General features: G+C 51.6%; 7 protein-coding genes across 7 annotated transcripts; 4 read left to right on the top strand and 3 right to left on the bottom strand.

Moving 5' to 3' along the window:
- Positions 1–425: 425 nt before the first annotated feature.
- Positions 426–1,782, top strand: BO94DRAFT_614788 (nucleoside hydrolase; the record flags this gene model as incomplete). The annotated part of the gene is made up of 4 exons (XM_025616746.1): positions 426–481; positions 625–839; positions 897–1,201; positions 1,297–1,782. The coding sequence occupies 4 exons, from the start codon at positions 426–428 to the stop codon at positions 1,780–1,782; spliced, it is 1,062 nt and encodes a 353-aa protein (XP_025470302.1).
- Positions 1,783–2,107: 325 nt separating this feature from the next.
- Positions 2,108–3,249, bottom strand: BO94DRAFT_572975 (uncharacterized protein). Its single transcript, XM_025614949.1, has 2 exons — positions 2,916–3,249; positions 2,108–2,845 (listed from the first exon to the last, which is right to left on the bottom strand). The coding sequence occupies exons 1-2, from the start codon at positions 3,212–3,214 to the stop codon at positions 2,200–2,202; spliced, it is 945 nt and encodes a 314-aa protein (XP_025470301.1). The 5' UTR covers positions 3,215–3,249; the 3' UTR covers positions 2,108–2,199.
- A 1,109-nt stretch (positions 3,250–4,358) lies between these two features.
- BO94DRAFT_346121 (YeeE/YedE family protein) lies at positions 4,359–5,662 on the top strand. Its single transcript, XM_025607073.1, has 3 exons — positions 4,359–4,473; positions 4,538–4,829; positions 4,882–5,662. The coding sequence occupies exons 2-3, from the start codon at positions 4,542–4,544 to the stop codon at positions 5,584–5,586; spliced, it is 993 nt and encodes a 330-aa protein (XP_025470300.1). The 5' UTR covers positions 4,359–4,473; positions 4,538–4,541; the 3' UTR covers positions 5,587–5,662.
- BO94DRAFT_346118 (glutaminyl-peptide cyclotransferase family protein) lies at positions 5,663–7,045 on the bottom strand. The gene has a single exon (XM_025607072.1). It carries the CDS (start codon positions 6,932–6,934, stop codon positions 5,738–5,740), a length of 1,197 nt encoding a protein of 398 aa, XP_025470299.1. The 5' UTR covers positions 6,935–7,045; the 3' UTR covers positions 5,663–5,737.
- Positions 7,046–7,203: 158 nt separating this feature from the next.
- On the top strand, positions 7,204–8,107 carry BO94DRAFT_459428 (uncharacterized protein; the record flags this gene model as incomplete). Its single annotated transcript, XM_025607842.1, has 3 exons — positions 7,204–7,420; positions 7,478–7,636; positions 7,689–8,107. The coding sequence occupies 3 exons, from the start codon at positions 7,204–7,206 to the stop codon at positions 8,105–8,107; spliced, it is 795 nt and encodes a 264-aa protein (XP_025470298.1).
- Positions 8,108–8,476: 369 nt separating this feature from the next.
- Positions 8,477–9,319, top strand: BO94DRAFT_582919 (putative histone h1.3.; the record flags this gene model as incomplete). Its single annotated transcript, XM_025615513.1, has 3 exons — positions 8,477–8,581; positions 8,635–8,951; positions 9,025–9,319. The coding sequence occupies 3 exons, from the start codon at positions 8,477–8,479 to the stop codon at positions 9,317–9,319; spliced, it is 717 nt and encodes a 238-aa protein (XP_025470297.1).
- A 420-nt stretch (positions 9,320–9,739) lies between these two features.
- Positions 9,740–14,005, bottom strand: BO94DRAFT_486741 (mismatch repair ATPase MSH6). Its single transcript, XM_025609016.1, has 5 exons — positions 13,543–14,005; positions 13,431–13,481; positions 13,202–13,367; positions 10,769–13,152; positions 9,740–10,709 (listed from the first exon to the last, which is right to left on the bottom strand). The coding sequence occupies exons 1-5, from the start codon at positions 13,873–13,875 to the stop codon at positions 10,008–10,010; spliced, it is 3,636 nt and encodes a 1,211-aa protein (XP_025470296.1). The 5' UTR covers positions 13,876–14,005; the 3' UTR covers positions 9,740–10,007.
- Between the last annotated feature and the right edge of the window lie 70 nt (positions 14,006–14,075).

Here is a 14,075-nt window from a genome sequence, read left to right as displayed (position 1 = left end):
CAGGATCTGGATTCCATGAGGAACTTGCAGACTCTGATCTGGAATTCAATCGACAGGGCGGGCGGGATACAGGTAGAAATAGTCCATTTTCTACAATAAGTTCGCTATGTGTTTAATTAACAAGTACAACATATCACAAAAAAAAAACACGATGACGAAGTTCCTGAATACTACACACCAAGAAACTCGGAATATCACATAATCCATACTCCAATTGCTATAGCATGGAACAATACCCATACTAATTCCACTCCCCAAAGGGGTATACTCTATAATGTGAGAGAAATTTCCCAGGTATCAGATGAGATTCACTTGGCCTACGTTCCAACACAGGCATGGCAGTGAAGACAGCAGTCAGACTCTCAGAGTCTCTGTGAACCACTTCCCCCATGATAACTCATCACCATTTCCAGCTATTACGGGAAATGTCTAGCCAACCCCCACCAAGAATCCCCATTTGGGTGGACTGTGATCCAGGTTCGTGACTTGCCTACCTTACCTTACTTCATACCATCTATACCAAAGCAATCTACAAACCAAACCCAAAGATATATCCTAACCACCTCCGCCCAGGTCACGACGTAAATACATCCCCTCTCCCTCTCACCAACCCACCCCTTGAAGGCTCATAACAAAGCAGGACGCCTTCGCAATCCTCCTCGCAACGAACCACCCCACCATCCACCTCCTCGGCATCAGCACCGTCCACGGCAACAGCACCCTAAAAAACACCACCAGGAATGCCCTCACCATCTTGACAATCCTAAACCGTCCCGATATACCGGTGTACCCAGGCGCTGAGAAACCATTTTGTCGGACGTGTCTTAAGCCAGATAACGGTATCCCACCCCCCTTTCCAATCAAATATCCAATCACTTAAGGACGGAGATGAACAGGGAAAACCGGTCTTGAAGGCTCGAACCTTCCCGTCCCAACTACCTCTCCCGAAGAAAAACACGCTGTTCTGGCCATGCGGGATGCGTTGCTCTCCACACCGAAACATACAGCGTGGTTGGTGGCGTTAGGGCCGTTGACAAATGTGGCGCTTTTGGTGGGGTTGTTTCCTGAGGTGGCGGGGCATGTTCGCGGGGTGAGTATCATGGGGGGTGCGGTGGGGGGTGGATTTGTTTGGAAGAATAAGGAGGGGGGAGAGGAGGGAAGGATGGGCAATGCGTCGTGGTGGGCGGAGTTTAATTGTTTGGTATGGGTTCTTTTCTTTTCTTTTCTTTTCTTTTCTTTTGTTTTGTTTTGGTCTGAGGAATGGGTGAGTAAGTGATGTACTGATATGATGTGTAGTGTGACCCCGAGTCAGCGAGAGCTGTGTTCAGTAACAAGACGCTAGTGGGAAAAATAACCCTCTTACCGCTGGATATTACTCATATGGCGATGGTTACTGATGAGGTGCTGGATCTTATGCTGCACGGCCCAGACGGGAATGTGAAAGGGAAGAGAGATGTGCCCTCGGAGAGAAGACGCATCTTTACCGATCTGCTTCGCTGGTTCAGGGCTGGGTATAAAAAGGCTCAGAACATCGATGGCCCACTCCATGATCCTCTGGCTGTGGCGGTGATTTTGCATACCGAGGGAGTGGAGGATATCGGGTTCGAGTTCCTGGGTGAGGAACGGTTCGAGGTGGAGTTGGTGTTGGAGGGGGAGCAAGTGGGAAGAACGGTTGTCAGGAGGCTCCCAGATGGGGAGATGGGAGTGAGGATTCCAAGGGTGTTAGATGTGCAGAGTTTTTGGCGGGTTTTGGAACGGGCTGTTGCTTTGGGGGATGAGTAAATAGAATAATGGTTTAGTTGTGGGTTCCGTGACTGCTGGTGGTATTGTATGTCTGAAGGCTTCCGGTTCGGCTCGAACAGGAAATTGGTAGTAGCTTCGAGCCACTTTCCCCCCTACAAGAACTGATCGTTGATCCAGGGAGGCTAGCATGGGAATGGCCTAGTTCGTGCATTTTAATTGTGGCTGTAGTCAGCTTTGTATGGATGTATCTGCTGGACTTTATTTGGTAATATATTTGGCCCCCCTGGTCCAATGGGATCAAAACATCGTTCAGTTAATTCATTCATAGTTAAGATTAAGTTATAATTTATATACAGCCAAGCAGACCATTATACGCCTACTCAAGGGGTCTTGACCTTCCAAAGCAGTCCACATAAAACTCCAAAAGGATGAGTGAAATCATGACATTCCTCACCACTACCCATGCAGCTCCGCTATATACGTTGTAGGATTGTTTATTCCTGCAGGCAACTCTGCTTTACCCGCTGTAAACCCCGTTGACCCTCCAGCAGGCAATTCCACTTGTTCCACCATAGTCGCCCCTGTCCCTGTAGCAGGTAATTCTCGATAACTCTGTGCCTGGGACGAGAACTGCGAAGCTGGGGATATTGCTTTTCGTCGCCGCATCAAGAACAGCACAAGGAATATGGCCAGAACAGCTCCCGCCGCGACACCGACGCCAATGCCTGCTTTAGCTCCGCTCGAGAGCCCTGATGGGCTGGGTGAGGCTGTGGGTAAAGCTGTTGATGAGGTTGTAGATGAGTTTGTGGATGTGTTTGTGGCTGTGTCTGTGGTTGATGTACTAGATGCAGTAGATACCGCCGTTGTCGTGGCTGACGGAGTCGTGAAATCAGTCGACTGCCACCGAATGGAGATACCATATCCATTAATGTGGCCATCGCTGGACATGCTGGTGGTGGTGCTGGAGGTAGATCCATCTGTGCCGAGCCAGATATATGTGTAACCGAGAATGGTTTTGTCTCCTGGTTGCCACGTGCATACTTCCAGTTCGGTCCAACCGGGAGTATATGTATTTCGGGTCGAGTATGTTTGTATACCAGTTCTGGAATTGCGGATCGTATTAGTAAGATATCAATGAATAGTCCTTGGTATAGGGAGAAAGAATCACATACACTGGACAGCAGGTTGCCGCGGTCTCAATGACACTTCCATCATAGATAGTGTCGCTGGCAGCAATTCTATAGCCACTCGGACATAATCCCGGAGAATAATAGCTTGAAACTTCCCAGCTAGAGGGGAGACATTCGGCCGTGTTTCTTGGCCCCAGGTTCATCCATGTTTTGGTGCTACTGCTCACGAGCCAGAGATTGTTGATACATGAGCTGGGCGGGATGAATATGGTCGTCAAGGGGAGGAGAGCTGTTGCAGCGGTTGTTGCGGTTGTTGTCATGGTGGATGTGGTGTCAGCCATGCTTGCAGCATCGACAGTTTGAGACCCGCGAGATGAGAAAGGGGAAGTGAGATGTGAGAATGGATTTCACCCTGCTGGAACCCTTCAACAGCCTTGCGCATCCTAGTATGTTTAGTGGGCTGGGCGCTGTTGGGGGCCATCCGGATTGAAATGAACGAGAATGCATATCAACGCTGATTGGTTGGATGGTTAGATCTACTGGGACTGGCGGAGGCACTAAAATTCAGTGTGGATCCTGGGGGTCCTCACCGCCTTGCAGCACGCAAACCAAAAGCATATTCTGATGCGATTCCGGAGTTACTTTGCGGCCTGCCAATACTGCCTGCATTGACCGCCCTGTCTGCCTGTCTGCCTGTCTGCCCAGAATAATGCTGTATTAATGTCAGTAGGCTTCCCCTAACATCCCGCAGTCGAAATATCTTGTCACTCAGGTATGTCAAGGGGAAGCAGTACAGGTGTACTAGAATACCATCACCTGCACCGTCTCCAGTGACAGATCACATGACGATGAAAAGAATATCCAATAAGTACACTCCGTAGCCATTCTCTTAAATGATATAAAGAGTTCAAATATGGCAGCAGACAAAGATTACAATAGACAGTATTGATGAAAGAGTATCCTTGCTGAAAAAAATAGGGGAAATAGTAAGCATTCTGTTTCGACGCCGGTTTCCCTTTTGAGTGATTAGATCAGACCAATAACCCTCTAACTACCAAACCAACTTTCATATATTGACCAACAGAGCTAATTCTAATCAGAGTATATGTACATCATAGTAAAAATAACCTATTCTCGCCTGAAGTGTTACAGGACTGTCAGCGTCCCGCCCCTCGGGGTCCCGGGGACCAACCACAAGCCACCCGGCTGTTCGGCCCCATTCCATCCCCGGCCCATCATCCCAGCAGTTCGGGTGACCCCTGCATGGCTGTTCCTGCAGCTAGTACTTGGTAGTAGTTTCAGTTGTCACTCTGAATCACTATACATCGGTGCATTCATGCTTCACCATCATCTTGCTCTGCAGTGAAATGTATACTATTTATGTGGTCAAGTGCTGTCTTAAGAAGTAATGACGATCGACAGATACTTCTAAATATTGTGTGCTGGAGCCCGGGTTTGGCTCGGGGATCGATGGCTGGCAAATGGTCCCCGAATGCCCACACGAGCCCTTCGTCAGTCAGTCGGTGAACTCGAGTGAATGGATCTCCACACCTCCTTTTCTTTTCGCTTTTCTTCTTCGTGCATTGCAGTGGTGTGATTGGTATGGCTTCATTTAGCTGAAATTCTCGCTGGTGTGAGTATGAATAAGTAACTAAAAGGTTCAGAGATATGTTTACTCCCGTGCATACATCGCTAGGGGCATTGCTGCTCTTTCAAGGCTCGGCGGGTCTGCTGTTACACAATGGATCCGTTTTGGGCATTTCCTCGCTCTTGTCCGGCGCGGTTCTCAATCCAACCCCGGACAATATGTCCATCATAGCCGGGTTGGTGTCAAGTGTGGTGCCAGTGGCTCTCTTCATGCCTACCTTGATCCCATCATATCCTCCAGCACCGAGCTCCTGGCTGTCCTTCATGTCCACGGTGGGCACTGGATTTCTGCTGGGTTGGGGCACAAAGGTAGATAAATGACCCCAAGACTAGTGTTCTGTCTAACAACAGGCGGTTATAGAATGGTCGAGGTTGCACGTCCGGCCACATGCTCTGCGGCATTTCTCGAATGTCGCCGCGATCGTTCATTGCTACCGCAGTCTTCTTTACCACCGCGTTGCTCACGGCCAATTTCGTTGCCGGAGGCAACATCCCCCCATGTGCCGGGGAAGTACCCTGCTACATGCCCGTCTATCCAGCGACAGGGGAGATTATCTTCATGGTCGGCACCACAATTCTCGCGTCCGTGATGAACTTCTTCGTCGTACCTCGAACCCTCGATCGATCACATAGGTCCAGAACAATATTCTCGTATCTGGCAGGCTTGGAATTCGGTATGGGGCTGTTGTTCTCCGGTATGGCCGACCCAGCCAAGGTGTTGCGGTTTTTTGCCTTCCTCTCCGACCCATCCCGTTTCGATCCGTCGCTGGCACTCATTATCGTTTTCGGAATCGGCCCGTCGCTGGCGACCTATTTGTCCATAAGACCAGGACAGCACACAGACGAGAAGGTGGAACAGTCAAAGCCCACTCTGGCGGAGCGATGGCAACTGCCCACCGCCACTGTGGCGGATATCGACTGGCGCTTTGTAGCTGGTGCAATGGTTTTTGGTCTTGCTTGGGGATTACGTGGTGTATGTCCTGGCCCAGCAGTCCTGCGCACTGTGCTGCAGCCAGCCTGGGGTCTGGCGGAGATGACTGGTTTTATGCTCGGAGATATGGTGTGATTAACCCGGGCTGGAGAATGGCTGTTGGACAGGTTGTGTGACCATTCAAGAACTATGCAGTATCAGCACAGCCCAGGTAGAGAATAGCCAATAACGATGCATATAGAGCCATAACCCAAAACACATTCAATTCAGTAGATTCAGACAATGCTTACAATTCTGTTTTGGCCTGATAGCTGTCGGAGCGCTTGTTCTTGTCATGGGTCTTTTCGGCTCCGGGCATGAACCCTTCCAGCTCCATCCACTCCGCAGCGAACGCAGTAAACAACAAGCTCCAGTCTTCCACCGTATCCATGTCCAGATGTTCGCCGTCATCCTCTATGCGGTGCCAGACCGCTGGAAATCCGTGAGGCCCCGCATCGATGACATGGAGGATCTCCACCCCGCGCTTCATGAAAGGAATATGATCATCTTGAATGCTGGCGTAATGAGGGATTTCATGCTCATTTTTCGAAGCATGCGGAAACCATGCCCGGGAGGAGGCATCGCCGGAGTCACCGGAAGACTTGAACTGCTTGAGACGGCGCAGACGGCGCTCAAGTGCTGCCAGCTTCTGGTAGGCCCAGTGCGTCGTGGGAAAGAAGGACTGGATCGTGGGATTTTTAGAGCCCAGCAGATCCAGGAGGACAAACAGAGAAATCGAAGAAAGAGGGGTCTTATAGACGGACATGGCTGGGTTGACTTCCGAATCCCACTGCTCCGCGAGAGATCGGGCACCATAGAGGGAATCGGTGTCCGACCAAACCTTGAACGCCTCCTCGCCGTCCAAGAAGAAGACCTGGATGCCCTTCTGCTCATCCAGGGGGTTTGTTTGCCCCTGTGCCTGCATGTCCTCCCATTTCTTAGTCAGAGCCGCGTCAATGCTTCGCATAGTATGCATGATCATTGCGCATGGGGCTGCGCTGTCAATGGCCCCGATGAATCCCTCCGGGTGGTATTTACTGTCGTAATGGGCGACCAGTGTAAGTCTCCCGACGTCACCGGCGGCCGCCCACGGAGGGTCGCGGGAAGCGATGAAGTTGACAAACGGAATCTCTTTCCCATTTGACACGGGGGTCTTGGATGTGGAGTTTTGAAAGTCGATCTTCCAGTCGGGGAGCGAGGTCCGGAAGAAGTCGGTGAAGTGGTTCAGAACCGCTGTCGACCCGGGGGTGCCAGAAACACGGGTCCTTAAGATTGGGGACAGAATGGCCCCGGTATGGATGTCAAAGTCCTCATTGGGACGGGGGAGGGATTCGAGAGTCGCATCGGAGATGGTCTGGTAGGCGTTGGCCGGAGTGAGCAGGACGAGGGCGGCGATATAGATGGACAGTAAGGGGGCCACAAGGCCACGGTAAGCCGAAAACATCGCGGGGTGGATGGATCAGCAGGCCTTCATGGCAAAGGCGACAAACAGCGACTGAACTGCCTCCGATCGAGGCGAGGGGATTAAATCGAAGGGAAGATGAGGGGATGGAGTTGAAGCGGAGTGTCTCTTTATTATTGGGTCTATTGTCGGTCCGTCAATTGCGACGCCGACCGCCAAGCCAAGCCGGTCTCGCCGACTTCTCCAAAAAGTCGCCCGTCGATCATCGCGTCTCTTCAATTACACAGTTCTCCCATTGCTTACCTCAACTAATGCCGCCCTTTATCCTGCTGAGCGCGCAATTGCGCTCTGCAATCCCCCGGAGCGTGCGGAGAGACCTCACCAGCAAACTGTTTACCCGATTCAAGACGACTCAGAACCCCGTCCAGCCGCCCAAGAGCGAGGTCCCTTTCATCAAACGCAACACCACGGCACCCCGGAATCCACAGCCGTCCCCGACCAAGCATGCGAAATTGACCTTTCGAAAAGGTATGGCGGGTACATGCGCTGGATTGGGATCGACTTGATGCTGAGTTGGAGTTATAGGGCCTCCGGAACGGATCCTCATCTACCATGGCGGAACTGGAAAGACAGCCATCCTGGGGACGTTAAGAATGACGACAATCATCATATTCGGTGTCTCCTGCGTGCTAGTCGCCCCAGCATTTTATTCCGAGGAGCATCCGTGGTATCTTGCTCCTGCCAGTGAGTGCACCGTCCCGTCTGTCGCAAGATTGTCCGTTGATTTGAAGCGAAGTTGTAATTGCCAGCGCCTTCCCCATGATCTTCGTCACCTGGACTTCGGCCCCATACGTCACCTTTGTACACCTTGCGCTCCCAGTCTTTGCCCGACGCTCTCGAGAGGCAACCATTGAATATGCGAAGAATTTGCCGCCCACGGCCACCTTATACACGACCACCATGAGGGCGACGTCCATGCCCATGAAGACGGAAATGCGGCTGGGAGACTTGGTTCCGAATAAGTCTCTCTTTCGACCCGTGAGCTTTACCACCTTGAAACCAGCGTCCACTCGGTGGTGGGAAGGAAAGTCTCCCAAATACTTTTACACGGATACGAAGAGCAAGCGTGGGCGCCCGTCCTCGACTTTCTACCCTGCATTGTGGGAACATGTGTACAAGCAGATTCAGAATAATGGTGCATTGAAGAAAAATTAAAATGAAGGGGATCTGTGAGCATACCTCTGCTACCACTTGGAAAGTAGGCACCAAAGGTCCCAGTTGACGTGTTACTCTTCCCTTTGGCTTAGTGACAAGCAAAGTGAACTGTCGTGATATGATTCACATTTCTTAAGCTTCAAATTGTCTCCACCGCCTCTCTTATTGGGCTGTGCGGAGACTCAGGGTGTGTGCATTGTTTGCCATCTTCTGCTCGCATCACCTGCTCCTGGCTCTTTTTCCTCTGCCTGCACCCATCTCTCACTTTCACCCCTCCTTCCAACTCACCCTTACTCTTATTCCACCTTCCACTCACCCACTTTTATCATCTTCTCTCACACGACAACTCCCACTCCTGAATTACCAGCCATGTCAACCCCAAAGTCGAACAAACCTGAAGGCCTTATGGGGCTGAGTTTAGCCGAGGCCAGAATGATTCTTCTGGGCGTGCTGAGCAGCGATGACGCTGGTAAAGTATGCACTTTTACCCCCCACACTAAACCAACACCCCCTAACAGCAGCTACAGGTTGACTTTGATAAGATGGCCCTTCTGGGAGGCTACAAGAACGCGCCATCCGCCAGCACCCTCTACCGCAATGCCAAGCGCAAGCTCCTCTCCGAAAACGCCGGCAACCAAGACGGTACAACCTCTACTCCTTCCAAGGGCCCCGCTGCCACCCCCAAGAAAACCCCCGCGAAGCGCAAGAAGGGCAAAGCCGATGAAGAGGATGGCGAAGTCGCTACCGGGGCTAGTCCCGCTCCCCCCAAGCCAAAGCGACAGAAGGCGACTGGAACCCCCAAGACCCCACGCGCCGGCAACAAGGCTGTAAAGACCGAAGATGAGTATGTCTTGCCGCTCCTGTGTCTAGTCTATCCGAAACTCAAATCAATTGCTAACCATCCTCAACCAATGCAGAAACAGCACCCTCGAACCATCCACTCCAATCCAGATGAGAGCCGCCGTGCAGAAAGAAGCGAAAAGCGAAGTGAAGGCCGTGAAGAAGGAAGACTCTTCGGACACCGACGCCTACTACGATGATCTCATCAAGAAGGAAGACGACCGCTCCGATACGGAAGAGCTCATGGATGCCAGCCAGCTCAGTCGTGAATTCACTGCCATGGAAGAAGGCCAGGCTGACTCCAAGGCTGACTCCAAGAGTGTTTCCAAGGACGGTTCCAAGGATGGCCCCAAGAATGACTCCAATGAGTGAACAACCATATTTCCTATTTGATCTTTCTCTTTCTAGCAAGTCGGCGCTTCTTCCAAGAATAATCCCACTAGCATCGGAGTTCGTCACCCATCACTGGGATTTAGGCGAGATGGATGATTTTCAATTGCATTGACTGTCCTTTGGTCCGCACCTTGGGCATGCACGGATGGGGTTTGTTTCTGATTTCCAATGCGTTGGTGGTTGCAATATCGAGGTTCAATTACATCATCAGATACCGGGCAGGGTTTTACTCGGCGTGATTTATTGCAAAAATAAGTTAATATTTTACCTGAATGCCATTGACTCATAGCAAAGGCGTATCGCCACTTGCATTGTCTATCCTCTACTCCGTAAATCACATCCAATCGATAACAGAATGCAAAAAACATGGAAATTAAAAGCAAATGTCGCTTCTATATCCTTGCGTTCCGCTTCCCCACCTCTTTCCACTGTTCAGCTACATACCGAAAAATAGACAGCCCAAGGCCTCTAAACTGTATAATCATGATATATTAATCCCGAATTCATATCCTCACATTTTTTAGAATAAACATATCCCTGACCTAACACCTATCCCATCCCTGGACATAAAAATAAAAATAAAGAACACGCGTCACACCAAAGACATCATATCTATGCATGATTGCCACCTTGATGATTGAGAAGAAAACAAGTCATGTCATAATGCTCACAGAGCCTCAATCGCCTTCCTCAACACCTCCAAACTCCGGTGACTGACTTCCTCGTTCTCGTTCTCGCTCGTGGCCGTTGTCGTCTCACGCAGCGCCCAGGCAATATCACTCCACCATCCCATACCCACGAGACCACCGCCCTTGCGACGTTCCAGACTCTCTTTCAGACGACTGGTATGTTCCCATTGTTTGGCGGCTACTTCGGCACGTTCAATCACCTTATCGGGAATACCGCACATGGCGGCGCAGTGCATACCGAAACTGCCCTCCGCGACGCCGTTCTCGAGTTTGTATAGGAAGGTGACGCGGCGTTCCTCGTCGTCGACGTGGATGCGCATGCGCTTCGGGGCGATTTCGGGGTGTCCTTCGAACTCGGCGGCGAGGGAGTGGTAGTGTGTTGCGAAGAAGCCGAGGGCTCCGATGTGTGTGGCGACGTGGTGGAGGACGGCTTGGGCGACGGCGACGCCGTCGTAGGAGCTGGTGCCGCGGCCGAGCTCGTCGAGGATGACGAGGGAGCGAGGGGTGGCTTCGGAGAGGATCTTTTTGGTTTCGGAGAGTTCAACGAAGAAGGTGGATTGTGCGGCGAAGATGTTGTCGTTGGCGCCTAGTCGGGACATGATCCGGTCGACGGGGGTGAGGCGGGCGGATTGGCAGGGGAGATAGCAGCCGATTTGGGCCATGATGACGGCGACGCAGGTCTGGGGTTGGTTAGGATGTTTGCTGGGGAATGTGAGGAGGGTGAGGAGGGTTTGCTTACCATTCGTAGGACGGTGGACTTTCCGGCCGCGTTGGCTCCGGTGAGGAGGTCAATGTTGGGGCGGTTGCCTCCTAGCTGGACGTCGTTGGGGATGAAGTCGCCAACTGAAGAGACCAGGCAGGGGTGACGCAGCTCTTCGAATTCGAGGACGCTTCTCTCATCGTCAACGAACACGGGGCGGCAGCTGGGTTGGCCGAGAGCGGAGGAGGCTTTGGCGAGACTGATGAGGCAGTCGAGCTGAGCAACAATACGGACGGCAGCAAGCCAGGTTGAGTAATTTTCGTCAAATCGTGCGTAGAATCGGCCAGAGACTTCCTTGACGATTTGACTGTGCGTCTCTTGGGCCTCTTGCAACTGGCGGATGAGTTTCCGCAGCTCCGGGAAATAGTACCGTTTCACTTGTTTCGTTGCAGACATCTGATCCCAGCCTTTGGGAATGTTCTTGACCTTGATCGGTACTTCTAGCTGATAGATCTCCTTGCCGTTGTCCTTGTAGATGATGGCGGACGAGCCGAGTTCCCGACGCACTCGCTTCAGCAGGTTCTCGAGGTCCCGGTGGATTTGCTCAATATGTTCTTGGGAGTTATCGAAATCCTCTTCGACACCAGGCTTGGGCACCAAGATGCCGTTCTCCCTAGCCTTTGAGCGATCAAAGGCAGTCTTCCAATATTCAAGCAACTCGCTCAAGTCAGGCATGGCCCCAATCAACTGCCCAATGACGCCTTCTCCTGAGCCACTGTCCTTAAGGAGGCTCATGGTGTACTCAATCTGCTCGAACCCTTCCAGGACGCGCAAAAAGTCTTGGGCTTTGCAGTTTGCAGCATGGATACGAGAAATGAGTCGCTCCAAATCAGGCATTTTGGTCAGCTGTGAGGAGAATTGGTCCCTGACACTCGAATCAGCATTGAGGGCATCCACCGCATCTAGGCGAGCATTGATCTTCTTCGCATCCACAAGCGGGTGGCAAACCCATTGCTTGAACATGCGCTTGCCAAAAGGTGTGATGCAACGGTTAAGGAGCTGAAACAACGTGCCCTCAGAGCCGCCGTCGAAAGAGTTGGCAAAGATCTCCATGTTAATAAGGGTCTGTCCATCAAGCACCAGACTGGTGGCCTTCTTGATCGGGTCGTACGCAGTGAAGTTGCCAATGGTTATCAAGTCACGCTCGATCTTGAGGACTCGGAGATATTGTACCAAAGCCCCAAATGCGGACATGACAAGCTCTTTCTCGCGAGCTTCTCGAAGTGCTTCGGGCCATGCTTGTAAGTTGTCGCCATCTTCGCAGACAAAATACTCGCTAGCATCAAGCTCTTTCACCGCAATGTCGGCTTCCCAGAACTCCTTTCCTGGTTTTAAGTAGTTCCAAATTGTGGTCGGTCCCGTGTTGTTTTTCAGAATACGCAAAGCCTTTTGGGAAACTGTAGACTTTTCCAAGAGGAGCTCCTGCGGTCGGGTTTGTGCGACGAACGTTTCGAATTTTGTCATGTCAACATCGTCCACAAACTCGGACAGGAAGAATTGACCGGTTGCAGTGTCGACAAAGGCGATTCCAAAAGCAGGGTGATCATCTATCAGGACCTCTTTAATGGCAACACAGAACGTAGACATATCATCCTGGAGCATGGAGCCCTCAACAAGAGTACCAGCCGTGAGAACGGAGGCCAGTTCTCTCCTGATGACTTTGTCCTCTTTCGCCCCGCCTTTCTTTCCATCTCGCTCGCGCATCTCCTTGCCCAAGGCTGATTCAATCTGGTCGACTCGAGCGATCTTGAATCCCTTGGCCACAAACTGGTTGGCCCAGTGATCCAGACTCATCTCGGGGACACCAACCATGCGCATGTTGACACGATCCGTAAGCTTCAAGTCGAAAAGCTGATGTCCGATAGTAGCATCGTTTTCATAAAGCTCGTAGAACTTGCCCTTCTTGAAGAAGACAACGGTGTCCCAGAACCTCTGCTTGATCTCCCAATACTGCTTCTCAAAAGGAGAGAATTTGGCCCAGGCCAACGGGGGAATATATAGAGTGCGAGGATCATATTCAGGATGACCGATAGGGTGCCCGTCTATGTCGCGGATATTCGCAAGCCAGGCATACCGTTGTTCGGGATCTGTAACATGTGCTTTCTGCTTTTTAGCAGTCGAAGAGCTCTTGGGAGTAACTGGTGCTGCGCGTGGCTGGCGAGGTTCGGAAGATTCGGGATCGTACGTCCATTTGAGAGCTGTACCAGAAGACGCGTCTGGAATGTCCAGGTCCAGGCCCTCTTCTGTCGATACAGGCGGCAATGAAGAGGACTTGGTCTTCGGTTGGGTTGATGGCCTCTTGCGCTTCTTGGTTGGCTTCACCTCTTCATCCGAATCATCGGCAACAACAAAATCGTCCATTTCTGGCAGTTATCAGTACTCGCCCATCCAGGTCTATGACACAAGACTGACCATCGTCGGAGTACCCCACGTCTCCACCAGCATCGTTGAATTCGTCTTCACTTTCAGGCGACATCTTCCTCCGCTTACTTCGGCTGTTTCGCCCTGGGCGGAATATCTTCTCGTCATCATCTTCGCCTTCGGAGTCGGATTCGACGTAGTTGACTTGTTTTTTGGCCTTGCAGCGATGAATGTCAGCATTGAATTCCAATGCCACAAGATATTGATGTGCTATTCCTACCCGTCGTGATGGAGATGCTGTCTTCATTTCGGCCTCCCCATTCGGACTCCCCTATATAGATAATCCCATTAGCCGCATATCCAGATAAGGCGTCCCTTCAACAGTGTCGCACCTGGGTATTATCTCCCTGCTCATCCTCTTCGGGAATAATCAAGTCACTGCTAGGCACCGGTTCCAATTCCTGCTTGAATTTTGGAATGCTCTTTTTCCTTTCTGCTGCGCCCTTGGCACCGCCGAGGCGCTGCTCCGAGACCCTCTCCGCTGGAGAAGAAGCAGGTTCCGCGTTACGAGCGGTTGACGGAGTTGATGGGGAAGACTTTTGGAAGAACCCAAGGATTGATTTCTGGTTCTTCATGTTCTGGGTACTGGACGTGGAGCGTTTCAGTGCCGCGGAGGGGGGCGTTGCAGCGGAGGGAGAGGAAACGGCGGGCGTTCCTCTAGCCATTATGAGCTATAATGTTTAAGGATAGATTGGTGAATGTGAAGTTATATCATGCTTTATTGAAGAATACGAGAATAGGATGGGGCAGTGTGATGACTGGAAATGGGACCGGACAGGGTGGTTTGACAGCCGTGGGAGCGACAAGAAACGGAATCGGACATGTCGGCGCGTCGACGCGTTGAGTGGTTCTGCCGCCGCCTTCT

This window comes from Aspergillus sclerotioniger (genome assembly GCF_003184525.1).
Source record: "Aspergillus sclerotioniger CBS 115572 chromosome Unknown BO94scaffold_6, whole genome shotgun sequence".
In the NCBI taxonomy this organism is placed as follows: domain Eukaryota; kingdom Fungi; phylum Ascomycota; class Eurotiomycetes; order Eurotiales; family Aspergillaceae; genus Aspergillus; species Aspergillus sclerotioniger.
The sequence above is the reverse complement of the archived record's forward strand: the minus strand, read 5'-3'. Positions and strand labels throughout refer to the sequence as shown.

Bases quoted from the DNA above. Each gene is read 5' to 3' on its own strand.
- BO94DRAFT_572975 (XM_025614949.1), bottom strand. From the start codon at position 3,214: ATGGCTGACACCACATCCACCATGACAACAACCGCAACAACCGCTGCA. The intron at 2,846-2,915 runs GTATGTGATTCT...CCGCAATTCCAG, and splicing joins GCGGCAACCTGCTGTCCAGT to AACTGGTATACAAACATACT.
- BO94DRAFT_346121 (XM_025607073.1), top strand. From the start codon at position 4,542: ATGTTTACTCCCGTGCATACATCGCTAGGGGCATTGCTGCTCTTTCAA. The intron at 4,830-4,881 runs GTAGATAAATGA...AGGCGGTTATAG, and splicing joins TGCTGGGTTGGGGCACAAAG to AATGGTCGAGGTTGCACGTC.
- BO94DRAFT_346118 (XM_025607072.1), bottom strand. From the start codon at position 6,934: ATGTTTTCGGCTTACCGTGGCCTTGTGGCCCCCTTACTGTCCATCTAT.
- BO94DRAFT_486741 (XM_025609016.1), bottom strand. From the start codon at position 13,875: ATGGCTAGAGGAACGCCCGCCGTTTCCTCTCCCTCCGCTGCAACGCCC. The intron at 13,482-13,542 runs GTGCGACACTGT...TTATCTATATAG, and splicing joins AGCAGGGAGATAATACCCAG to GGGAGTCCGAATGGGGAGGC. The intron at 13,153-13,201 runs GTCAGTCTTGTG...GATAACTGCCAG, and splicing joins CGTGGGGTACTCCGACGATG to AAATGGACGATTTTGTTGTT.